General features: G+C 37.7%; 1 protein-coding gene across 2 annotated transcripts; it reads left to right on the plus strand.

The window, feature by feature from the left end:
- The first annotated feature begins 1210 nt into the window (after positions 1-1210).
- Positions 1211-26079, plus strand: LOC137404070 (threonylcarbamoyl-AMP synthase-like). 2 transcript variants are annotated; one of them, XM_068090226.1, is made up of 7 exons: positions 1211-1312; positions 13052-13110; positions 13532-13727; positions 18490-18724; positions 20304-20440; positions 22356-22485; positions 25801-26079. In XM_068090226.1, the coding sequence occupies exons 2-6, from the start codon at positions 13068-13070 to the stop codon at positions 22447-22449; spliced, it is 705 nt and encodes a 234-aa protein (XP_067946327.1). In that variant the 5' UTR covers positions 1211-1312; positions 13052-13067; the 3' UTR covers positions 22450-22485; positions 25801-26079. The 2 variants fall into 2 exon arrangements, with proteins under 2 accessions (XP_067946327.1, XP_067946328.1); XM_068090227.1 differs by having other exon boundaries at positions 22356-22481.
- Positions 26080-26473: the final 394 nt, after the last annotated feature.

The following is a 26473-nucleotide window of genomic DNA, read 5'->3' on the forward strand; positions in this document are numbered from 1 at the left end:
CAACAATTGCCACATGCATTATTTATATTGGAGCAAGAAAATACATCATCATACCAACAGTAAGAACATATTTTTTGCCCAACAAATCAAGAAAATCTTTTTGGTTACACAATGCTGTACATAAATAATAAATATATAAGCAAATTGACAAATGAATACCTACAAAGTGCGGTCATGTTCAAAATCTAAATAAAGTTAGTTGTTGGAGAAGTCGGTGTTTGCAGTAAAGATACGATAGACTAATGTCTTCTGTTGCCTTTTCACAATCTTTGTCTTACGATACGCTAACATAAATAGTTACACTAAAATGAAATAGAATCTTCTTTAGCTCTCAGAATGGTAGCAAAGTAGACAATTGTTTCAATGTGCATTTTATTTGGTTAGAACATAATCACAAATATTCAATAACTTATGTAATACCGCGTTACATACATGTAAGTGCAATCATATTACAACGTATGTAAGATATTTTTCATACACACTGTATAAACGAATACAGAATAATTAATGATGTATTTTTGAGAAGATTTTTTTCCGTTTCGTGAGCATGTTACTATTTCGTCTTAACAAGACAAAACTACGGTAAACAACTATGTGAATACGTTATGCTAGTTTGATGAAAGATCTCATATTTTTGATTAAAGATTTGCCTAAAACGATGTTTATGCTTTATTTTGTTACAAAAAAATAAAAAGATTAGACTCAATTTCTAACCGACTAAACATTGGCACTTGCTTAAAACCTCGTCGCTTAGTGCCGGCAACACATTTGCATTTCCGGATTAAGCTCCACCTCTACAAAACGACCCAGAAACTGACCAGGTTTTGAGCCACTGCAATTATACCTGACCGCGAGCTTTCATATACTCTTCAGAGCAATTGAGTGTAACACTCGATGGCTCTGATACGCTTCTGTCGATCGCGGGACTCTGGGAAACCGTACCGCTCTGATGTTAGCATCTCTCCAATAAAGATTATAGAAAAATAGTAGGCGTGGCCTATTGATTTTGAAACTAGGAAGCCTTTTACACTTTATACATTGGTCGCGCAGCTTTTTCGTACAGACCCTGGCTGTTACCAAAAAAACGTAAGCAGTCTAGCTCGCGAGTCAAGTTCGCACTTTTGACACGCTTTTCACTTGATTGGCATGGTGTTACATCATCGATCTTTTGAAAAGCAACTACTGTTCAACAATTAATGTATCATTTTGCTATAGCTCTACATTCAAGCAACACGACTTTCTAAACCAAGAATCGTTTCAATTTTAAAACACAGAAATACTGTTAAGACTTAAGTTCAGTGTGCAAATAAAGGTTTGTTTTTTTTCGTAGGGTAGCTTTGTTTATCTGATATTATCTCACTGATTTTTTTACGTTAAAGCATCTAGGAATGTGAAGGACGTGTCTCAGATAAATGCCAGTATAAATAGTTTTGGATCAAGTTTTTAAAATCTATATCTTTATATTTAGCATTTATTCAGACCAATGATATACAGCTCCCCAAGGATAGCCGACAGCTGTCATATGGGCGGGGTTTAATGATGGAGCTCTGTTAGCATTATGCTAGCCTAGGTTTCGGAGCTAACACAACTCTCGCGAGGCGATCGCATTGCCTTGTTAAGTTTTGAAAAACACGACTCGCTGTTATCGTTTCATTAGCTCATTCAGTCAGTAGACCCGCAGTTCACAATAGCAAACCTTGAATTTCTACAATGTAGGGGTGATACCTAACCAAAATAATGCGTTCATACTGTCAGAGTTGGAAACGGTGAAAGTTAGAGTCTGTTGTAAACAGTGTAACAAAAGGCAGCAACCACGCTAGCATTAGTGTTGGAAGCACTGACAAGCCAGCTTGGAAGTCAACGTGAGAGTCAGCGGAGATCGGAATGTAGGTCAGCGTGAGAAGCTACAGAGATAGGAGGCCGAAGCATCAGATATGACAGCTAGGAATGCATGATTGATTGAAGCGCTGACAGGTCAGCGTGAGAAACAGCTGGGATAGGAATGCATCAGCGTTAGATGCATTGAAGCGTTACGAGGACAGCATAATAGTAGCTTTGAAGCATTGCCACCCAGCTGCCACAAACAGCATACTAAATCATGTGCTGATAAAAATATCAAGCATATGAGCCCTTTAACGTATTTAACCATTACAACTGATGAGAGGCATTAACAAGCATGATAGATGTACCCCCCCCCAATTATGATTATTACCATTACGCATGAAGGAGGTGTATGACCATCTACGAATCAATTATAATTGTCACCACTACATACAAAGGAGAACAGTACATCACATAACTACCCGGTATTATTTTGCAGAGTGACAACAAGCACAAGCAGAGACAGATATGCATCAGACCATCAACCGATAGAGTATTTACAACACTTTTATATGTATAGCTTATCTCATCATTTATTATAGATAAAATGACTTTGTGAAATCATAATGTAATTGCGCATGAATTCTAATGTTTTGAAATACAAAAAAAGTTATGTAATAACTATAGAATGCATCATATGAAACATAAATGTCTCTTTTGCCTTATGTTAGATAGATAACCATACGTATAGCTGTCTCAGGATGAGTATTATAGCAAAAGCCATTGTTTTTAATCAGCTAGTGATGGTTTTCAGGTTATGGCCATTTTTGTCGAAAATATCGACTTAGTCTCTTAGCTTATTGACTTGTTAGCTTATTGGGATTCCCAACATCGTCATGGAATCCTAAAAAGATGACGTCAGATATTAGCTGTCAGAAAGGAATGCTGGTTGACATCGGAGTTACTAAAAATAGACATTACAGGAATGTTAAAAGATACGCAAGAATGAACTGAGGCAGCCAATGAAACTTGTCAACAATCAGAGAATGAGTATATAAGGAGGAGCTGGCAGCAAGCCAAAGCATGGGGGAACTGGCAGCGAGCCAGAGAAAGGAGAGCGCATCTGGCAGCGAGCCAGAGAAAGGCATGAGCGCAACTGGCAGCGAGCCAGAGAAAGGCAGAGCGCAACTGGCAGCGAGCCAGAGAAAGGCAGAGCGCAACAAGCCAAATAGAAAAGGGGCGCATAGAAGGAGGCTAATATAAGCCCTATTGGCCTGCAGCAGATAGCCTGCAGAGGATAACCCTATTGAGGAGAATAAACTTACAACAGAGCGATTTTCCCCAGGAGTTGGGAAGCCAGGAAAATTACTAAGCCCTGAGAAGATAGAATACAGTCAGCCCCCTGCCAGCAGAAGGAGCCATTGCTACACGCCGCTTCACTACACACATCGCAGACACGTAACTATTAAACTTAGAAAGGCCATAACCAATAGGGCTAATTACATTTACACAAGCGTACTGTTATTTTTGCTTGCTTTGGCTAGACAGCATTGTTATTTTTGATCTGTTAAGGAAAATAGAGTTGCAGACACTTGAGAACAAACCACTGGCGCACTTTTGTTGTTATTAGATAATTGCCTACAATCAGTAGTAGGCTGTGCATCTCAATACTACTTGTGTTGAACTTGATACTTGGGGCTCATCATTGCAATAACGAGCTACTGTCAAAACAAATTGCAACTAGGACTAAAAGGAGTGCCCATCTTCATTGATTGAGTTGTTATTTCAATTTGGCCTTATAGCAGCAGTCTGATTTTTGTGGGGCAGAAGTGCCACTTTGTCTGCGGTCAAAATTTGTCTTGGGAGAAATTTAACTCAAGGTCCAGAGGCTAATCATTACACATAGAACCATAGAACCATAGAACCATAGAACCATAATATTATTACTATCAGAGAAAACACACAAACAAACAAACTTATTACTATTAAATATTTAATTTTAATAAGTCTTAATCTTTCTTATTTCTTAGTTTCTTATTTCTACAAATTTCTCCCCTGACAATACAAAATAAGACATTTCAAATTGCCTACTTTTAGTAATTTTAAAATTTGTAAAGGTTGTAGTATATGCTTAAAGTTGAATATAATTTACCCGAACATTGGCTTTTTTTCCTAGTTTTTGATTAATATTTTGCCACCCCTAATATAAAATGACAAAGTCTTTCATCGTCTTCACATTGTTTTACCTAGCCAATAAGATGGGACAGCAGGCAAAGCTGTGCAGTGTAGTTTTCATACTCAAAATCTAAATACAAAACCGAATTTGAGCTATTTTACGATTGTGACTTAATATCACGAATGCTTGCGAATGGCAACTGTGGTATAATCTCAAAGATACTTTAATTGAGTTTATATAATTAATCATTAGTTCGAGGTTATCTGGGGTTCGTTTCCGGTAGCCATTAAAACCAGTTATACAAAATGCATCTGCCTCATCTTAATCCGAATTCATCAGCCCAACAACACATGGTGGCAGCGAAATAGTAGTAAATATGGGTGATGAGGAGGTTGAAGCCGCTCCGAATGTTGTTATTCCAAGGTCCATGCCAAGGATTGACCCTCCAGCTGAATTAATATTAGACAGTAACAAAGAGGCCAATTTCAGGACTTTTAAAGCTAAGTGGCGCTCTTATTATGTCTTGTCCAGGTTGGGAGGGGAGGAACTGGAATACCAACGAGAGTTATTGTTATATACAGCTGGTACTGAAGCTAGCAAGATAATTGATAACTCAGCTAGGTATGCAGGTACAGGGGATGTGGATAAGACTTGTGACTTGGTTTTAGAGATATTGGAACAATATTGTATAGGTGAAAGGAATACAATCCATGAACGATATAAGTTTAACACACGTACACAACTCCCTGGAGAGTCCTTTGATGCTTTCTACACTGAGTTAAGAACGTTAGCAAGTAGTTGTCTATTTAACTATTGTGCTGCGGAGGGGGCACCAGCAGAAGCTGAAAGTCCTATAGATGAAATGTTACGTGATAGGATAGGGTTAGGCCTAAGAGAAGATGAACTGCGAAAAAGGTTGATTTCTCAGGGCAACAATCTTACACTGGCAACAGCTGTACGGTTATGCAGGTCACATGAGGTTACATCTACTACAATGCGGTCTATGAGTGGAGGGTCCAGTCAGCTGGCAGTCAATGCTGTCAGAGCTAGAAAGCGCTCTGAGCAGTCAAAACCGGCTACTAAAGGGAAATCGCACTCGAGAGCTAGCAGTGGAGAGCAGAATAAACCAAGTGATAAATTTCCAAACAGTCAAGCACAAAAATGTAGTTGGTGTGGGAAAACTCCAAATCACGCTAAAGATCAGTGTCCAGCTAAGGAAGCAGAGTGCAGAAACTGTGGAAAGAAAGGACATTACTCGAGAGTATGTCGTTCTAAACGCATCAATGAGGTCAAGGAAGAAAATGATGACAACTTCCTGTTTACAGGTGAACTAGTTGTTGGAGAAGTTGAGTGTTGGCAAGCTAAAGTAGATGTCAATGGATTTCAAACTATCTTCAAACTGGATACCGGAGCTGATGGAACGGTTGTCAGTCATGCAGAACCTTGGGTCAACCAGATGAAGTTATCTCCACCTGATACCATACTACATGGTCCTGGTGGAAAAGAGTTAGAGGTATTGGGAGTATTTGAGGCTAAAATGTCCTATAAAGGCCTAAAACATAGCGAGAAAGCTTATGTTATTAAAAACCAAAATACCTCGCTCTTGAGTAGAAATGCTTGTGTCGCATTAAATCTGGTAACTTGTCATGTAAATGAAACTCTGAAACTCAATGACATTTGTTCAGAATTTCCCAAGTTGTTTAAGGGGTTAGGATTGCTCAAGGGATATACCTATAAGATTTCCTTAAGAGACAATATAACACCCACATGTATATATACACCACGGAAAATACCTCACCCACTTAGAGAGAAGGCTAAGCTACAATTACAGGAGATGGTCACCTCTGGGGTGATATCACCAGTGACTGAAGCGACTGACTGGTGCAGTGGACTAGTCACCATCCCCAAAGCTTCCGGAGCCGTACGTTTGTGTGTGGACCTGACTGGCTTAAACGCAGCAGTAAAAAGGGAGATCCATCCTATGGCGACAGTGGAGGAGAGTTTGTCTAAATTGGGGAAGAGTTCTGTGTTCAGTAAACTCGATGCCAACAGCGGGTTTTGGCAGATCAATCTTGAAGAAGAATCTAGGAGACTAACTACGTTTCTATCACCATTTGGACGTTATTGTTTTAACAGACTTCCCTTTGGAGTGTCTAGTGCTCCAGAGATCTTCCAAAGAGCTATGTCAAGACTATTAGAAGGTGTACCAGGAGTTGTTTGCCACATGGACGATATTCTGGTCCATGGCAAAGATTTACAAACACATGATGAGAGACTCAGAGAGGTGCTTAGAATTCTCCAGGACTCTGGACTTACGCTCAATGCTCAGAAGTGCGAGTTCAGGAGATCCTCTTTGACTTTTCTAGGTCATATTATTAGTCAGGAGGGAGTCAGACCTGATCCCACTAAGGTGGCAGCTATTCAGGATTTCCCCACTCCTACCAGTAAGACAGATCTGAGACGCATTAATGGTATGTTGAATCAGATGGCAAAGTTCATTCCAAATCTTGCTATTCTCAACGCTCCTATGAGAGAGCTGCTGAAAGAGAAGAGAGAGTGGATATGGGGACCAGCACAGGAGGATGCTTTTGCCAAAGTTAGAGATACTCTGACATCTGCTGAGACTATGGCACATTATGACCCGAAGTTAGTTACTATTGTCAGCACAGATGCTAGCAATATTGGTTTGGGAGCCACTCTGATGCAAGTTCAGCCAGATGGAAACAGACGACCAGTGATGTATGCTTCACGATCTCTCACTGAGACGGAGAAGAACTATGCTGCTATTGAGAAAGAAGCTTTGGGGACCGTTTGGGCATGCGAGAGGTTCGATCAGTTTGTCCGAGGGATGGCTTTCACTATAGAGACAGACCACAAGCCTCTAGTGCCATTGATGATGTCTAAGGAGTTAGACCAGGTGCCATCAAGAATCTTACGGATGAGGCTAAGAATAATGAGGTATGCGCCTAGGTTTCAATATGTGCAAGGGAAACTTCATTGCTTGGCAGATGCCTTATCCAGAGCGCCAGTAGAATCTCCAAGCACAAAGGATCACATGTTGATCGAGGCAGTTGAAGAATACGCACAGAGTGTTATTCCTTCAAATGTAGCTGTTGACAGACTGAAAGAGGCTCAACACAAAGACGAATTATGTCTGGAAGTTATCCGATGTTGTCGAGAGGGGTGGCCAGTCTACAAGACAGATGCTTACTTAAGTGTTCAACCTTACTGGGAAGTGCAGCAGCATCTTACAGTTATTGATGATCTACTCCTCTATGATGATCGTATTGTGGTTCCCTCGAGTGAGAGGTTGAGAATGCTTGACATTATTCACCAAGCCCACCAAGGAATAGTTAAATGCAGATTGAGAGCAAGACAGTCTGTGTGGTGGCCCAGGATTTCAACAGAAATTCAGTAGATGGTACAGAACTGTAGAGTCTGTAAAGTCAATTCAAAACCTCCTACGGAACCTCTTCTTCCTTCATCACTCCCCGAGAGAGCTTGGCAACGTCTTGGGGCGGATTTGTTGGAGTTTCAAAAGTGTCACTATTTACTCTTAGTAGACTACTACAGCCGTTGGATTGAAGTCCGGAAACTTTGCTCATTACTTTCGAGAGACACCATTGAGGCAATGAAGTCTATCTTCTCAGTGCATGGAATTTGTGAGATGGTCATTTCAGACAATGGCCCTCAATTTGCCTCAGAGGAGTTCCTTAAATTTACAGAAGAATATGGATTTACTCACGTCACGAGTTCACCACGCTACCCAAAAGCTAATGGAGAGGCTGAACGAGCAGTTGGAACTGTGAAGGGACTTTGGAGATCAAACCCCAAAGACCCACATCTGAGCTTGCTTACTTATAGAGCCACACCTCTAGATAATGGCTATACCCCATCAGAGTTGCTGATGGGAAGACAGATACAAACAAACCTTCCTGTTCTCCAGGCTAACTTGATGCCTCACAAGACTGATAGAAGTCACATTGTTGAGAGCGAGGGGGCCAGGAGACAGGCTACAAAGCTGAATCATGATAAGCACTTCAGGGCCAAGGAGCTACCAGAACTCAAACCGGATAAAATGGTTTATATTCGGGACAGTCAGAAAGATGGTATGGTAGTGAAGAAAGTAGCACCAAGGTCCTACCAGATCCAAACAGATACTGGGATAGTCAGAAGAAACCGGAGTGCATTGGTAGACATGGAACAATCTGCAAATAATACAAAAGAGGAGGAACTACAGACTACACCCAAACGTAGTCAGGATGTCTATTCTCCTGGCTCCACCAGAGGCGCAGAGGGCAGGGCGATACGAAAGAGCCCACAGGCCAGTCCAGGTGGATGTCGGGGGTCTGAGTCGACTGTCGCAGAGGGCAGGGCGATACGAGAGAGCCCACAGGCCAGGCACGTTGATTCAGACCACAGGTTTAGTAGACCGCAGAGGTCGAAGAGGGTACCAGGATATCTTACCCAGGATTATGAGCTTTACTAGTCAAGAGAGATGTTAAACACCCTAAATGGACTCGGACAATACTAGTCATATAAACATTGCAATCGGACAATCACTTGTTAAACACTCCTTGTTTATTACCAAAGATATTTGAGTTACATATGTTTTCTTATTTGGTTATGTATGCTTTGTTTGCAAACATCCATCTGGAACGGGGGATGTGGTATAATCTCAAAGATACTTTAATTGAGTTTATATAATTAATCATTAGTTCGAGGTTATCTGGGGTTCGTTTCCGGTAGCCATTAAAACCAGTTATACAAAATGCATCTGCCTCATCTTAATCCGAATTCATCAGCCCAACAACACAGCAACTGACTGATCATAATGGTGACAATATTGGGATACTATATTTATTTGACAACAAAGTGAATTCACCAGATAAGTAAAATAACCACTATAGTTCATAATATTTGTAAATTTACAAGGGGCTTTATTCAGCATATTTGTTTGTTCGGGTGCCGTGTTCGGGTTCATCCCAACAGAGCTCCATCATTAAACCCCGCCCATATGAGAGCCGTCGGCTATCCTTGGGGCTGTATATCATTGTTCAGACCAATACAAGCAAGCCCAGTCTCTCTTGTGTGTACGTGTAGCGCACGGCTGCTCTGTGCGACTGGTTTTTGTTTTGCTGTTTTTAGTTTTTTGACAGCCTTTGGTAGAAAGCTAGATTGCGGTTTTTAGTTTTTTTGACAGCCTTTGGTAGAAAGACTGCTGTTTGTTTGCACTAAGGATGGTTGGCCCACACAATGAGTCATAGTTTTAATGGAGTTGTCTGGTTGATCCTCACATTATCTTGTAGTATCACTCCTAGGTAGCGATTTTCTGCTATTTGCTTCAGTAATTTCCCATTTAGCTTGTATATTGGCATAGAATCCATAGTGAGCCTGTTGAACACCAAGGTTTTGCTCTCGTTGGCATTGAATTTCATTCCCCTTTTTGCTGCCCATGATCCAAATGTTGATAGGTTTTGTTGGAATAACGTAACATCTAGGGTGGAATAGAGCTGGGTGATTCCCCTAAAATCATTTTGATTCAATTTTTACATCAAGTATGCGATATTCGATTCTCAATTTTATTACAGAAGAACAAGTATTTAATTAAGAAGTACAGACCAACAGTAATAGTAGTTTAAAGCTAGCAGCATAGCCTATATCTGATCATAAAAAAAATACATACTAACAGTAAGAGTGGTATAAAACTGACTTCATAGAAGGTATCTGGCCACAAGAAAATACGAATCAGCAGCATAGACTATATTGCCTTAATAGAAATGCTACAAATGTTGGTGGAGTGCTAATGCTCAGATGCTTCCTGTGACTTCAGATTTTGATGCACTTGTCTTTTTGGTATCTTGTAATCACATTTCCACATATTTTGCACCTACAACACAGCAGAGTAAAACTTGGTGAATCTTTTGATGTCAAATAACTGTAATGTGAATTTTGTTGCAAGTCAACTTTTAAGCAAAAGGGTATTATGATAAATAGATCTTTTAGCATAGGTAGTAAGTGGCTTATGTCCTGATGTTGTAGTGGGAGGATTTTTTTTTATTAGGCCAAACATGGGATCTGACTGCTTTGCTACATTTGCTTGGCTTGTTCACAGCTGCTTTTCACATTAGCGAATATTTATCACCCAGTACGAAGTGTACAATCGTCACTACATCTATCCCGAGCAATATGTACAATTGACCAAATTTTTATCACCTAGCAACACGATTGATTTGGAGGTTAGCGAGCATTCTGATTGGATAAGGACTCCATTGTATGCAGCGAGTTAAGAATTTGAATCTAACTATTCTGTCAATGTATGTTCTACCAATGTGTTTGACAGCAAGATGCGTTATGACTATTAAAGGGCTACGCTAATCAGACCATCTGTTGAGCTTTACTGGAGAGCTCCCAATACAATGCTGTTATAGTGATGATTGTTCTTTTTGTCATGAGTTCATCATATGCTATTAGCAAAATTCGGTGTTCTTTTCGAATTATAAAATGTGAGTGTCTAATTTTTGCATGTCAGTTGACTAGAAATTGTTGATGGACTCTTTTCCTGCTCTACTATTATGTTACCCCTTTCCTTAAGGTCTAATATGAGTCTTATGGCATTATTCTGTATTATTTGCTGGATGGAAATTTCATATTTATTTTTGTTGCTTTTTCATGATTAATCATAGGTAATCATCATTGACATTCAAGTTTGTTGGCACCCATTTGGGGCATAAGGAAATTCATAAGGAAATTGAGGCTGTGTTTACTCAATGCTTACTGTACATTTAGATAAAATTATTTCAAGTAAAATAAGATTTGCATGATGCATGAGAGATTTTAGAAACGACAAATCAACAAATTCTTTGTTGCAAATTAAGAACTGCCTTTGTTGAAGCCAACAGCTCCAACAAAGGCAGTTCAAACTCGAATACGTTTGAACTGTGGTAGCAGCATCAATGAGTAGAAGAACTCATATAGTTTTTTACTAAAAAGATAAACCCAAAACATTGTAGTCGTACCTACCTGTACATTGTACCTACCTGAGATTAAGACATGTAAAAACCAGAAAAAAAAACAAGAAGACCATGCTTGGAGCATTGTGAAGATATGCTAAATGTGCTTCCAACATGGGAGCCACTTATAAATAATTCTTGCTCATTATAACTCAACTCATTTCCTCTAATGGCTATTTAGATTTTAGCTATCAGCTTCAATTGAGGATTTTCACAAAATATATCGAGGAATGTGTTGATAAACGTCGGTGTTGTAAGTTTCACTTGTTTGCAGTCAATGTGTGGACTGTTTTTGTAGGTTTTTTTAAAGTTATCTATTGAAATTTTTTTTCTACTTTTTTTCTGATAATTTTAAACAAAAACCTTTCCTCCAATTCAAACTCTGACCCTAACTTGACATGGGTCATCAACAATTTAGTTCAGTGTTTCAGTGTGGCAAATCTCATATAAATTCTACAGTAGTCTTTCGCAGTCCCATCTAAACAACTGCTACAAAGTCTTTCTGTGCCGAGGATGTGTTTCCGTGGGTTTCTTTAAACTGACTAGTTATGATGTTTCTAATCTCTATTTGCAGCAATCTTACCATTTGATAATCAGAATGGCTTTTTGTTTATTTTTACCTGACCAACCTTTATGCAGCAAATATTTATTTGGGTTTTGTCTTATTTTTTGGAATTTTGTCTGTTGGTATTTGGTTTGGCACCCTTTCAATTCACATGAAGGGATGTAGTATAATATTGGATGAAATGATGTTGTATAAAGTAGTACAGTCAAAATTTTCACAATCGCTATTTTTTGTACAGCATTGCTTTGCCAAAACTCCAAAACTAGTAATGAAGATGGGAACTGTAAAGCACTAATTTGAAATGTTTTGATGATCTCCAGTTTAATATTCACATCCGTTTGTTAACACTGCAGATAATTAGATCATAATTTGGGTTACTGCTAGGTAAGTTATACCAAAAAAGTTCAAGTTTCAAGGATGTCAACACATGTGTTGTTTTAACTGCCCATCTCAAGACTGACTGCTTGAGCTAAATAAGATAAACAGTTTAAAAAGAATTGAGTCAGGTTGAAATCAGACAACCAAGCAACTCCTTTTTCACTCAGGCTTATTGTTTTCAGAGAAACTCTCTTTGTCTCCTTTTTTCAGAAAAAAATGATGGCTTGAAACTTCTAACTTTTACTCCAAATCAGAAGTTGCAGGAAGCAGCACTACACTACACCTATTGCCTGGTACCAGAGCCCCGAGGGCAATTTTCCAGCTGTTGTTTCCTGTTGATTGAAATCTTGAGTAACTCTGGCTGATTAGTCAGTTTGCCAGTCACTGGATAAAGATTTTGATGTAATTTTGATTTGAGGTCATTTTAAAACCTACTCAGCTACAATTCAAAAATGTATCGATTACAGGGCAACTCTCTTCTATAAAATAAGAGAGATTAGCTGACCATCTCCAATTGTTGCCAGTGTGGTCATGACCCTCGTAGAAAGGTCTCCATTCTGTCATCTGATCTACTTTCATTTTTTCATGAGGTGGCATCGACCTCTTTGCTGATGGCATAGCCTTCCTTTTGATAAGACCTGAAACCTACAGTCTGAATTTCACACTTCTGAAATTTACTTTAGAGGATTTTTGAAGTAACAATGTACTAGCAGCGAGCTGAATTTATCTTGCAGACATATCACCGTGCCTTTCCATAGGCAACTCTGTTGTACATGTTCATTTAGCTTTTTTCTGAACCAGTTTCCTCACAAAGGGATGAAAAAAGATTCACTTGATATGGAGTGTTTCGTGATATAGGTATTGCTGTCTAATGGTTTTTGTTTTTAACGTTTTGATCTGGTAGTTATGATTTGATAGTTTCTATTCTAACCCTTCATTGGCTGATACTTGATAATGTTATTTTGCTGCTTTTTGCCATATCTAAAAAGCTAATAGCAATATAAAGAAAAGAATTGATACAAACAAAAGTTTGACTGGCGGAGCATATCTTATGCGTGATGCGTTGCATCTTCTCCAGAGTTTGCCCTTGTTTCTTAGGAAGAGAGCAAGAACTATGCAACATCTGAAGCCTCTGATCTTGTCTGCACCACAGAAATGTAAGATGCTTTTATGTAATTATTACTTATTTTACTTATTCCATAGCGCCTGTTCATCAAATTGCTTTATTTGTTCCATTCTTTGCCTCAATCACATATGTAATTAATTTCATTATATCTTTTTAAAAGGTAGCTTGGGATCTAAAGCCTACATGGGTGCAACAATTGTCACCCGCTGATTTGTCTTAGCACTATCACTAATTTACAATAGCTTTACATATGTGACAACAATGGCCACATATAAACAATAAGCATGTGCCTCCACCAGTTTTAAATCACGTTAGCTGTCTGCTGTTGGCTGCAATTAACAAAAACTATTGGGTTGATCTCATAAGCCTTTTCTAGCACAAATGAACGTCTCCAAGAAAATTGTCTGTTTTTGTAATTGGGGTTATCTAGGAGTTTTGCTATTTACTTGCAGGTGATGCAAAACACCTACTTGCTGGGATTGTCACACTCCGTTCTGGTGGGGTTATTGCTCTCCCGACTGACACAATATATGGGATAGCTTCTCTTGCACAATGCAAGAAAGCCGTAAACCGTATTTATGTAATTAAAAACCGCATCGAAACCAAACCTCTTGCCATATGTGTTGGCACTATTCCACAGGTCTACAGGTATGTGTTTGCAGTATTTCACAAGTCTACAGGTATGTGCTGGCAGTATTCCACATTTCTACAAGTATGTATTGCCAATATTCCACATGTATGGCATAGTATACTATAGTTCATGATCCATGTTTGTCTAGGAAGAGCATGGATATAATCTGCTAACTTATATTGCAACAGATTTGCAGTGCAAGAATTTTAAATGATGCAAAATGTGAATGAAGATTGTGGCATATTTTATTGCTGGCTGTCATACATTGCATTAATAAGAATGTTGGATGGCTGAAAGCAGCATACTTCACATGAACATACGTAGTGATAAATTGAAAATTTAGGTCGTGTGTTTTTTAGTATTGCTGCAGTTGAACTGGGTAGCAGTATATTTTGTTATCTTTTAATGTATAGTAATAATAATATATGGCTAGTAATGAGAATACATCCACAAATGATAGATTTTAATTCTTCTGCAATGCATAGCTAAAGAAACCCAGTTAGATGTCAAAATGGCCACGACTATATCAATGGTGAAGTTTTTATTGGTACTGCTATTATGTAATCTCAAACCCAGTTAGATGTCAAAATGTCCTTGACTATATCAATGGTGAAGTTTTTATTGGTACTGCTATTATGTAATCTCAAACCGAGTTAGATGTCAAAATGGCCAAGACTATATCAATGGTGAAGTTTTTATTGCTACTGCTATTATGTAATCTCAAACGGAATTCTACAAAAGGTGAAGTATAAATAAATGTAATGATAACCATAAATTGTCAATTGCATGAATGTTATCTAGCCAAGCTAATAGTCAGTTTACAAAGCAGTAATAACAATCAAAATTTGTTACTAATTTGCGCTACTGCTCATGAATAGCTATGAATAGCTATGCCAAACGATCAAGTTATTCTATGAGGATATAACTCCAAATTAAATTATAGCTGCTTGCCAAATCGCAAGCGTTTACACTGCAGGGGTGTGCAACAGGCGGCCCGCGGGCCACAATCCGACCCACAGGCTAAGATAATGTGGCCCCTGCATTGCGATGCGGGTGTTTTAGAGTAGTAAACAAACTCTCATTCACCTAGCGCCTACGGAATAGCCATGAGATCATCATCGCATTAACAACAATATAATAGCTTAGTTAGTGATGCTTGTTTATATAACCTATGCTTGTAGATTGCACTGATGCTGCCTATGAATCAAATTGCCCATTTTAATCCTTTTTTGTGTATTTTTAGCTAAGCTAGAAAGATTCGTAGCTCTTGCATTGCCATGTTGCAATAAATTGTATTTTTGTTTATGTTATAGCCAACAATATATAAACTCTGCTGATTTGTACTAAGCCATTTTATACCAAGCTACTCTGCTAGTTGGCAGCATGTAGTTTTTTAATATTTACACTTTATCAACAGTCATAGCTTGACATACAAGTGATCAAGTCTTTTTACTGTCTTACCTGGATAGAAGGCCAAAGAGGTATGCGATTTATATTATTACCAATCATTCATGTAATTGTTGTAGCATTTGCATATTGTAGAACTTATATATTTTATTGATTTTGTATTGCTTAGAATTGTTCAAATTGCCTACTTATATAAGCTTATATAAACCCATGTCAAAATGTTTTATGTCATTATGTTATGCTTTTATTTTAGTTTTCACGGTTTGGGTTCCAAATAAACAATATAAACCTGAATCAGTTGGTCTCAGTTCTTTAACCCCGTAAGGACAGTACACTCTTTATTAATAAAATAAGATTGGGAAAGATTATTACTGGTAAGTGCTAACCAAAATGAAAATAATTTTTTTTGGTAAGTTGAACATTCTGGGCTAGATTTTTCCTCCAATTTTTATTAAGATATTTTAAAAATATTTTCTTCAACTTATATCCCAAATTTAAATGAAATTTATCAACTCTACCCAGTTCTGTGTCATCTGATTGTACTTATTAAAGCTTTTTTGCAATGGTAATATAACAGTCAAGGAAATTTGTTTTTTGTAGCTAAACATGTCTGCTACTAAGAAAAGAAAAGTTGACGTTGAAGGAAGAGTTTTCACTAAAGATTGGAGTAGCAAATATTTTGTTGTTGAGCACAACAAAGGTGTTATATGTGTAATCTGCCAAGCTACAATCGCTGTATTGAAGGAATACAACATCAAACGACATTACACATCAATACATTCAGCCTCGTATGATACCTTGTTAGGCCAAGCTAGATTAGACAAGCTGGAACAGATGACCGCGGCAATTAAGAAACGACAAGGGGTGTTTACTTCATATAAGAAAGACTCTGAGCTTGTAACCAAGCTTAGCTTCAAAGTCTGTGAGTTACTTGCAGAAAAAGGGAAGCCATTTAGTGATGGAGAATTCGTAAAAAGTTGCTTGGGTATATTCACTGATTTCGCCTGTCCTGAAAAAAACAGTTGTTGCAACAAACCAGTTTGTCTTGTTTTACTGTGGCACGCAGGATTAACCAGCTTTCAGATAACATTGAAGAGACTTTGAAAGAACGAATAAAGAGATGCACATCATATAGCTTGGCTCTTGATGAAAGCACAGATGTTAGTGACACTGCCAAATTGGTTGTTTTCATACGAGGCATCACAGATAATTTTGAAATAATTGAAGAATTTTTAGACATGGCCAGTATGTCTTCAACAACCACTGGACAAGACATTTGCGACCAAGTAGTGAAGCTGATGAATAAGTTTGAACTGGACCCTTCTAGGCTCGCTGGCCTAACAACTGATGGGGCACCTTCGATGACAGGGAAAATTAATGGATTCACCAAGAAATTCTTAGATGCCATAGGTTCGCCAGAGGTTGTGGTGAATCACTGTATTATACATCAGGAAAATTTATGCACAAAAATTCTTGGTTTTACTGATGTGATGAAAAGTGTGGTTAAATGTGTGAACTACATTCGTGCTCGAGGACTCAATCATCGCCAATTCAAGGCATTTTTAGAAGAACTCGATTCAGATTACCGATTCAGATTACCCAGATGTTGTGTACTTCTCTGCAGTGCGTTGGTTGAGCCGAGCTAGTACGCTAAAAAGATGTTGGAATCTGAGAAAGGAGATTATGACTTTCATGGTTAATAAGCAGCAGGATGTTGCTTGTTTAACTGATGATGACTCGTTAAATGACCTTGCCTTTCTAACTGACATCGCACAACATCTTTCAGATTTAAATGTTAAACTACAAGGCAACTTTCAGTTGGTAAACAAGATGTTTAAACACATATGTTCCTTTGAAAACAAGCTTCAACTGTTTCGGAAGCAACTGAGTAAAACACAACTTACTCATTTTCTTTGTTTAGCAGTCAGAAAAGCAGAACTGCCAGAAATAGATTGCTCCAAATATACTGAAAAACTTGACAAGTTGCATTCCGAATTTTTAACGAGGTTTGCTGATTTTAGGAAATGTGAACCTAAGTTCAAACTATTTTCTCAGCCCTTTGACATGGTACCTGAAGACAGTCCTGACCACTATCAAATGGAGATGATAGAATTACAATCAGATGCTGATTTGAGGAGAGCATATACTAATAATGATTTAGTAACTTTTTATAAAAAATATGTATTTGGAAAGTATCCGAATCTAGAGCTGCATGCTAGAAACATGTTATCACTTTTTGGCAGTACGTATTGTTGTGAACAGTTTTTTTTCAAAAATGAAGTTCACTAAAGACAGGTACCAAAGTCAACTCACCAATGAACACCTGACCAGTCAACTTTGAGTTGCTACTACATCAGTAAAAGCGGACATTGAAAAGTTCTGTAAAACGCAAAATACCAAGTTTCACACTAATTAACTGATATGCACTTTATTTGTTTGTCTCAATTTCTTGGTCCAATATTACAGACTCATTCTAATAAAAGTTTGTATTTATTGTTTGCAAAAAATGTACTTATTTATATTGTTATATTTTCTCAGTCTCCTCAACTCGACACACAGTTTTCTATTAGATTACATTATTTTAGGTTGTTGGCCCTAGGTGTTGTTCAAATATTGAAAAGTCGCCCTCAAAAGAAACATGTTGCACACCCCTGGTTTAGAGAATGAGTTTTATAAGATGTACACCGGTGTCTTATCTTAATCTTCGCCGATGCCTTGTTCTATTTCTTGCAGACACCTGTGACTTGCTCTACTTCTTGCAGACACCTGTGACGTGCTCTATTTCTTGCAGACACCTGTGACCTGCTCTATTTCTTGCAGACACTTGTGACTTGCTCTATTTCTTGTAGACACCTGTGACTTGCTCTATTTCTTGCAGACACCTGTGACTTGCTCTATTTCTTGCAGACACCTGTGACTTGCTCTATTTCTTGTAGACACCTGTGACTTGCTCTATTTCTTGTAGACACCTGTGACTTGCTCTATTTCTTGTAGACACCTGTGACTTGCTCTATTTCTTGTAGACACCTGTGACTTGCACTACTTTTTATGACAACTATGGCAGGTGTACAACACTACCATCATGACAACTAGAGCAGGTGTCTAACTCTACCATCATGACAACTATGGCAGGTGTCTAACACTACCATCATGACAACTATGGCAGGTGTACTACACTACTATCATGTTTCGTCATTATTACCATAGTCTTTTTTCATCTTTAACTATCCTGTTTTTCATTTACAGTATCTGATCATCACCGCTAGCTCATCCAAAGTTCATCGCTATCTTTATTTAAGCTGTGACCAGGAACTCCTCATTTCTTTTTACTTAAAATGGAGTATCATTATTTTCTATTACTGTTGTTTTTAGATGGTGTAGGGTGACTATATCAAAAGCCTTGTTGGAGTTGCTTTTACCTGGTCCTGTAACATTGGTATTTGCTCGGAAGGCAGCGCTTAACCCCGACTTGAACCCTGGTAATCCTTTGGTTGGTGTAAGGATTCCTGACTATCCACTGATTCAAGATCTCTGCAGGCAGTTGGATGAGCCATTAGCCTTAACATCCGCGAATATAAGCAGTGGGATCAGCACAGTTCGTACACAGGTAACCGCATGATGCAAACTGAAGTGTTTAAATGTATATGTGATGTCATTAACAAGTAATGGCTAAATATAATCTGTTTAGCTATGATTACAATGAAACATTACTTCGTGTACGATTATATGATTTTAGTTCATTTCAGTGTTGACATCATAATGTGAAACTATCATATAGACGTATAGAGTGGTATAGAAACCCGTAATAATTATCTAATGCAATCACCTTATGGTAAAAATCATCAACATCATCATCATTAAAAATAGTAAAAATATATTACCCTTAGTAACTATAGTTACCTACAATAACTTTGGTGCATTTTGTGGGTATGATCTGCAAAAAATGTAACATTACAACGTTCTACGTGCAGAGTTATTACCATCAAGACAGACGTAACATAAACGCTGAATCTAACTTATATGAATTTTGCTTACTACAAACATACTTGAAAGAAGTTTTTGTATGCATTTTAGTAAACTTTTAACTAAAATTTTATCACTGTTTATCATCCGTTTGCGAACCAATTTTACAATAACGGATGACGTTGAATTGAGATATAATCGCCAAATTTAAATTTCGAGAAAAAATAATCTTGAAATCGTTTTGCAGAAAACAAATTAGCTCTAGTACGGCGAAGATGAAAAAGTATTGTGTTTCATAGAGTTAATAGAATTCATAGAATTTCAGTTAACACGTCATTTACCGTGGAAATACCTATAAATTAATGCGCTAATATCAGAATTAAGGAAGCGTAGTGTGGCTAGGAAAAAGTCTTCGGAGCAGCGGAAAAAAATTAAGAAAGCAAATAAATGTTGATGTGAAATAAATAGCAAGTATGTAAACTACGAAACAGATGATTTTGTAATCATACTATTGATACAAACTGAGAAAACCCAATAAAAATCGTTATTTTGTCGTAATCATACAACAATCCCCAATTTTAATTTTGAGATAATCTATTGTTGATATCGTTTTTGCTGAAAACAAATTAGCCGTAGTACGGCAAGGAAAAAAAAGCATCGCATTTCATAGAGCTAAAAGAGTTCATAGAGTTTCAATTGAAACGTTATTTTGGATGTGAAAACAAAAAAGAATGTGTACGTTATGTAGTAAGAGCGATAAATTGAAAGAGGTTTCGTAGTCTCGGGTTTAGAAGACTGGATTGCAAAACTGCGGTTGCAACCTTTGTGAGTTCAAGTTCAGCAAAATGTGAAATTTTAATTCTAAAATTTTAATAGCTAAGGCTGGACATACCCAAGGACGACAGAAGACAAACTTTTAAAAATATATATATGTAGATTATATTATTATCAGTAGATGTGAGGTCACTTGTAGTGAGGTCTTTATTATCAGTAGATGTGAGGTCACTTGTAATGAGGTCTTTATTATCAGTAGATGTGAGGTCACTTGTAGTGAGGTCTTTATTATCAGTAAATGGGAGGTCACTTGTAGTGAGGTCTTTATTATCAGTAGGTGTGATTTCACTTGTAGTAAGTTCTTTATTATCAGTAGATGTGAGGCCAGTTTCAGTGAGGTCTTGATTATCAGTGGATGTGAGGTCAGTTTCTGGGTGGTGTTGTTTTAGGAATTCCAGGAACTTTGGCCATATCTAGATGTTATATATGATGGTGGAACATTGGGCCACTCTGAAAGTCATCGTCTTGGTTCCACTGTGGTGAATCTCAGCCAGACTGGCTTTTTCACCATCATTCGGCCTGGCAGGTGAAATGCTTTTCTTCACCCCACACAAACCCTTGACAGGTCGATTCATTTTATTCTATTACCTTGGGGTGACTCTCGGTAAACTGTGAACCTTGGTATGCAGTCACCCTTGTTACTTTGTGGCTTGTGATATGAAACTATATTCACTACATGGCGCTCACATACCGTAAAACCTCTCATTGAACCCCACCTCTATTTGAACGTCACCTCCAATTGACCGCTACCCTGAGAGAAGGGTTGAAAAATAAACCGCCACTCTCCAATTGACCACCACTTTAATATTATTTGATCTTTTTGAGCCTATATTATCAACTGATCAGTAGAAAAGTGTCCACAAAATCGTATTAATAATCAATCATTTATATCAATAACAATTAATTTTCTCGTTTTCCAATTCCAAAGCTTTGTTTTATTTGTTAAAACTTTGAAAGCAACACCGTAGCAATAATCAATAAAGGTCTCAGGCTAGTAGTAGCTCTTTGTTTAACACGGTCTTCCTACTTCGAAGTAGCCTACATATATAAGAAAAACTTTCAAAGCAGCGCTATAGAAATAATTACTGTCTCAGGTTAATAGTGGCTCCTTGTTTAACGAAGTCCTGATGCTTCGAAGTACTGTACATGTACATATATAAAAAACGGTTTAAGTTTACGATGGTAGATAGAACTTGGAAAGCAACGCCATAGAAATAACTACTATCTCAAGCTAATAGTAGTTCTTTGTTTAACCCGATCCTAATACTTCAAAGGACATGCATACAAAAACCGGTTCGCAAAGTTTGGACCAAAGGTTATACGTTTAGCGAGCAAACTTTTAGCACTGCATCAGTGCTAAATGCAGCACGTGAAAGTTTTGCTTTGCCGAAAAATTGTTTGGACACTAATATCGACTGGTTCATCAGTGCAGAAGAAGAATTGAAGCTAGAAGACATCGTGGAAGGTATTCGACAACTAGAAGATGTTCGTTTCATCGAAAGCAACAATCAGAACACAGCTATCCAAGCAAACGATGGAAATATATTTTTGTTTTAAAAACATTAATTCTGTTTCTGCATGTAATATAAGTGCGGTTCGTTTGTGTCATTTGTTCATGAATATAATATATTTGTATCATTTGATAGATTATTGCTGTATAACTTGTAAATATGCAGATTTATAGCATGTTATTTAATAGCATTTTGCGGCTATCTTAACACGGCTTACAATGGATCGATGCTCATAACTCCACTTCTATTGCACATAAAAAGCTAGTTTTGGCTGCAAACTGTAGCAAACATATCAGTGATTGCAATGAGTTTTTATGCAAGATTGTTAAATATAGATATAAAATAAAAATGTTTCTTCAACTTTAGAATGAAATAAAAATTGAAAATGCCAACAAATTGCAAAGAAGGACACAGGCTATAATATTATCGCAGGTCAACTGCAAGCAATAGAAATCAACTGGTAGAGATATTTTTCGCTTTCTTGATGCATATTTTTATTAAGAGATCTTTGACAAGTTAGAGGTAAGCTGGCATATTTATTGCATTCAAAATGTTAAATATCGGTCCACCGGAAAAAAAGGGCAAAATATAGACGACATTCTCTTCACCCGCGATAGGGCTAAAATTATCTTCCAAAAATTCTGACGGGCCATTTAAAAAATAGACAACCGGCCTCTATTTGAACGCCGCCTCCAATTGACCACCACCATAGGGGAAGGGTTGACAAACAGAGCGCCATGGCGTTCAATTGGAGGTTTTACGATATGTTGATTCCAAGAACACATTCAAACCTCTATATTATTTTGAGTCCAATAATTCTGCCTTGTGTCTTATAGTTCATATCTTCATTCAGATTAAGAGATTTTATTGCCCGTATTTGACAGTTTGTCGGGAAAATAGCTTCACAATCTGTTCCCTTGTCTATTGAAGCGCCTATGCCGTGACCCGTGAATTACTGCTGGGGCATGGTCTTGTGGAGGATATCCCTGACTCGAATCTCATCTCAAATGTCTCTCTGAAATGACAGAACAGAGAAACTACACACAATGGTTAAGCGTAGGTTTGTTGCAGTTTATTGTTATGGCTCATCACATTTTACAGTCCAACTTGGGGGTCACCTCAACTTGAGACTTTTTAACTCGAGACATAAAATTATAGCTAATATTTGTATGTATTTGAGTGTGCTGTGTGTAAAGCTGAGTAAAACAGAGAAGCTTCTTAGAGACATGTTTATGTTAATCACTAAATTAACTCTCGTACCAGCTATCTAACAACAGCATGCCTTTTTACATGTTAAATTATCAATGTAACAACCAATGGTTTTTTTCTGTATTAAGGCTTGGTAAACAGATTATCTAGTCCAAGAATTCTCTCTTCCACGAACAAGCTATACTTCACAAACTTTGTTTTAACTCTCTTGATTAGGTTCTCAGGTTACTTTAGGAAAAAGGCTAGCTTATCCGATTTCATGCCGATTGCATTTAGTAAACCTTTTATGAAACTATGATGAAAAGGTGTGTTGTGTTGCGGCATGATGATAAGGTGTGTTCAAGTGTGTTGACAAGGTGTGTTAAGTGTGTTGACAAGGTGTGTTAAGTGTGTTGACAAGGTGTGTTAAGTGTGTTGACAAGGTGTGTTAAGTGTGTTGGCAAGGTGTGTTAAGTGTGTTGACAAAGTGTGTTAAGTGTGTTGACAAGGTGTATTAAGTGTGTTGACAAGGTGTGTTAAGTGTGTTGGCAAGGTGTGTTAAGTGTGTTGACAAAGTGTGTTAAGTGTGTTGACAAGGTGTGTTAAGTGTGTTGGCAAGGTGTATTAAATGTGTTTAAGCATGTTTACAATGTGCGTTTGCCTAAATGGTTTAGCAGTAGGAAGCAAAAACATATCATCTGTTTAATAGAGGACCCGATTTTCATTGTATAAATAAAGGGCAAGATTTTACAATGGCCTCAGCCGTCACAACTGGCACATGCATACACCAAACGATTTAAACTAGTCATTTTATGAGTGCGTAACTCCCACATAGACCAAGCTCGTAATGATTTGTTCGTATCTTTTTCCATAGGCACAAATGAAGCCTCTTTAAAGTTGGACTTGCAACAAAATTCACATTACAGTTATTTGGTATCAAAAGATTCACTATGTCTTACTCTGCTGTGTTGTAGGTGCAAAATATGTGGAAATGTGATTACAAGCTCTTAAAAGCTCAAAAACGAACAGTTAATCGCAGCCATCACGAAACTGCCGTAGATAAGAATCCCTTTCCAAAATGGCTCAAATGGGATGTACCAGAACACGACGGCTTCTGTTTACACTTTCACGCAACCTCATTCATCGAAATATTTTCACAAATATACTTCACGCATTCAATAAAACCATGTCTATTGTTCTTACGCGTCTATTTCATCATCATTGTAATGCTGTCACTTTCAGCACTGATATCTTATAACCTACTGTGAAAATTCGTTTAATTTTTTAACCTTAGCTCGAAGGAGTACATATCATTGTCTGATAAACATGACGAGCCTGTTGGTCACCTGTGATAATCAAAAAATGTTGCAGAAATTATTCGCGCTGTTTGGCAGGAAGTATAGGTCACATTATCAGATTACGACCAGGCCAAGCCAAAACAAAACTGTAAAGTAGCGAGCATCTATATTTGATACGGGGTCTTCGGTAAAACCCAAAGTGTTTGTCATAAACTAGTGCTACGAGAAGTTTTATATTGAGCCTTTTATTGGCCTTTCAATTTACGTGAGAACATCACGTGACAAAACAATAACCAAATGTAATGACAACGTCAGAGAAATAAATTGATTCCAATCTACGGCGGTTTCGTGATGGCGGTGATTAACTGTTCGTTTTTTAGCTTTTAAGAGCTTGTAATCACATTTCCACATATTTTGCACCTACAACACAGCAGAGTAAGACATGGTGAATCTTTTGATACCAAATAACTGTAATGTAAATTTTGTTGTAAGTAAACCTTTAAGGTTCAATAAACAACTCGGAGTGCCTTTATTATCAAGTTTAAAGATGGTTTGAGTTGATTCAACATTTGGCACCACACTTTTGGTTCTCATTCTGTCATATCTACGTGTATGTTATATCTACGTGTATATTATATCTACGTGTATGTCATATCTACGTGCATGTCATATCTACGTGTATGTTATATCTACGTGTATGTTATATCTACGGGTATGTCATATCTACGTGTATGTCATATCTACGTGTATGTCATATCTACGTGTATGTCATATCTACGTGTATGTCATATCTATGTGTACGTCATATCTACGTGTATGTCATATCTATGTGTACGTCATATCTACATGTACATCATATCTATGTGTATGTCGTATCTACATGTACGTCGTATCTACATGTACGTCGTATCTACATGTACGTCATATATACGTATACGTCATATCTATGTGTATGTCATATCTACGTGTATGTCATATTTACATATAATATATGTATATGTATTATTATATATTATTATTATTATATATATTATGTCATATCTACATGTATGTCGTTAAAATGCCCGACTGCGTCAGCCAGTAAAGTGAAGCTTTTTTCTTTGCATCCGCTGATCAACTACAATTATGAGCTCGTTTCTCTTTTGTACGGTATTTACTACCTTCTGCTAGTTTTCCCACTGATAATGTTTTGTCACATTCGAGGGCAGCCTTATCCTCTTCATATCAAATGACTAACACCTCAGCCACAGAATATAATAGAGAGTAGAAATATGCTTTATATTACCAGGCAAAAGTACTTAACTTAGTAGCTAGCCTGTTACTCCGGCCGGCCGTTTACTCTGGTGTGGTCAGTAGCCAATAAGCTGGTACTAGGCACTTACAGAATATTAGAATGTTGGCTGCCTTCAAGGAAACTTTTGCTTTTTGTGTTAACACTATTACTTCACACGAATGTGAAAAAATGTTAGTTTCAATAATGCTGAACAGAAGGGTAAGGCATGGTTCCCATATTGAATGCGAGACCCTGGCGTTAATCTTGTGCAGCAAAACACTTGCGACGCTAGGCTCGGTGGCTTCTGGTCACATAAAGCTGCATCGCTAATAATCACATAAAAAATGTTTGCTTGCCATGCCGTTTTGAAAATGCTGACCTTCACCTGTGCAGTGCATTTTGGGAAGGTTTTGCCTGCGGCTCTTCGCGAAAGTTGAACAGCGCTGATCTCTTGCGTTGACTACCGGCGGCACTCAGCGGGTAGGTTCACATTTCACCGCTGATAGCCCTGCGGTGCTGTCGCCGGTGCTTGCGGTGTATATGGGAACCAGGCTTTAATATGCCTAGATAGTCCATATCTGCCATTATTCATAGCATCATCACACCTATGTTGTAGTTGGACTAGAGCAGGAAAAGCAATGCAATTCATCACATCAACGAATGTTGACAGACATCCTTCCGTGATCAAAAGTTGGTCTCACCACTAACCACTACACCTGACCTCTAATTCTCACCAATCTCATATATAACCAGACACTTTTATATCAAGGCTTGTACTTGTATATTGATATTTTAGCAGGCACGTGTCTGTGAGTGTCTGCTCTGCTGTTCACACAAATCTCAAATAGCCTATCCTTTAGATGAATGACACGCATTAAACTGAGTGTTATAGCTTCTAGAATGTTTCTGTGTTGGTTGACAATCACTTAAGTCATGTAAGTTCCTGATGAACAAGCGTCATGACTGATTGTACCGAGTCTTTTTCATTAATGCTTTTTCGCTTTCATGATAACTCATATCAAACAGTATTTAAATAAAGAATTATTACACGTAACAATTGGTACTTTATTAATTGTTATGCGTTATAATTCTTCATTTAAAGGTTGACTTGCAACAAAATTCACATTACAATTATTTGGTATTAAAAGATTCACCATGTCTTACTCTGTTGTAGTGTAGGTGCCAAATATGTGGAAATGTGATTACAAGCTCTTAAAAGCTAAAAAACGAACAGAAAATCGCAGCCACACAAGACTGCCGTAGTTTGGATTCGTTTTCCAAAACGGCTA

The sequence above is a fragment of the Watersipora subatra genome, chromosome 9, assembly GCF_963576615.1.
Source record: "Watersipora subatra chromosome 9, tzWatSuba1.1, whole genome shotgun sequence".
NCBI classification, from domain to species: Eukaryota; Metazoa; Bryozoa; class Gymnolaemata; order Cheilostomatida; family Watersiporidae; genus Watersipora; species Watersipora subatra.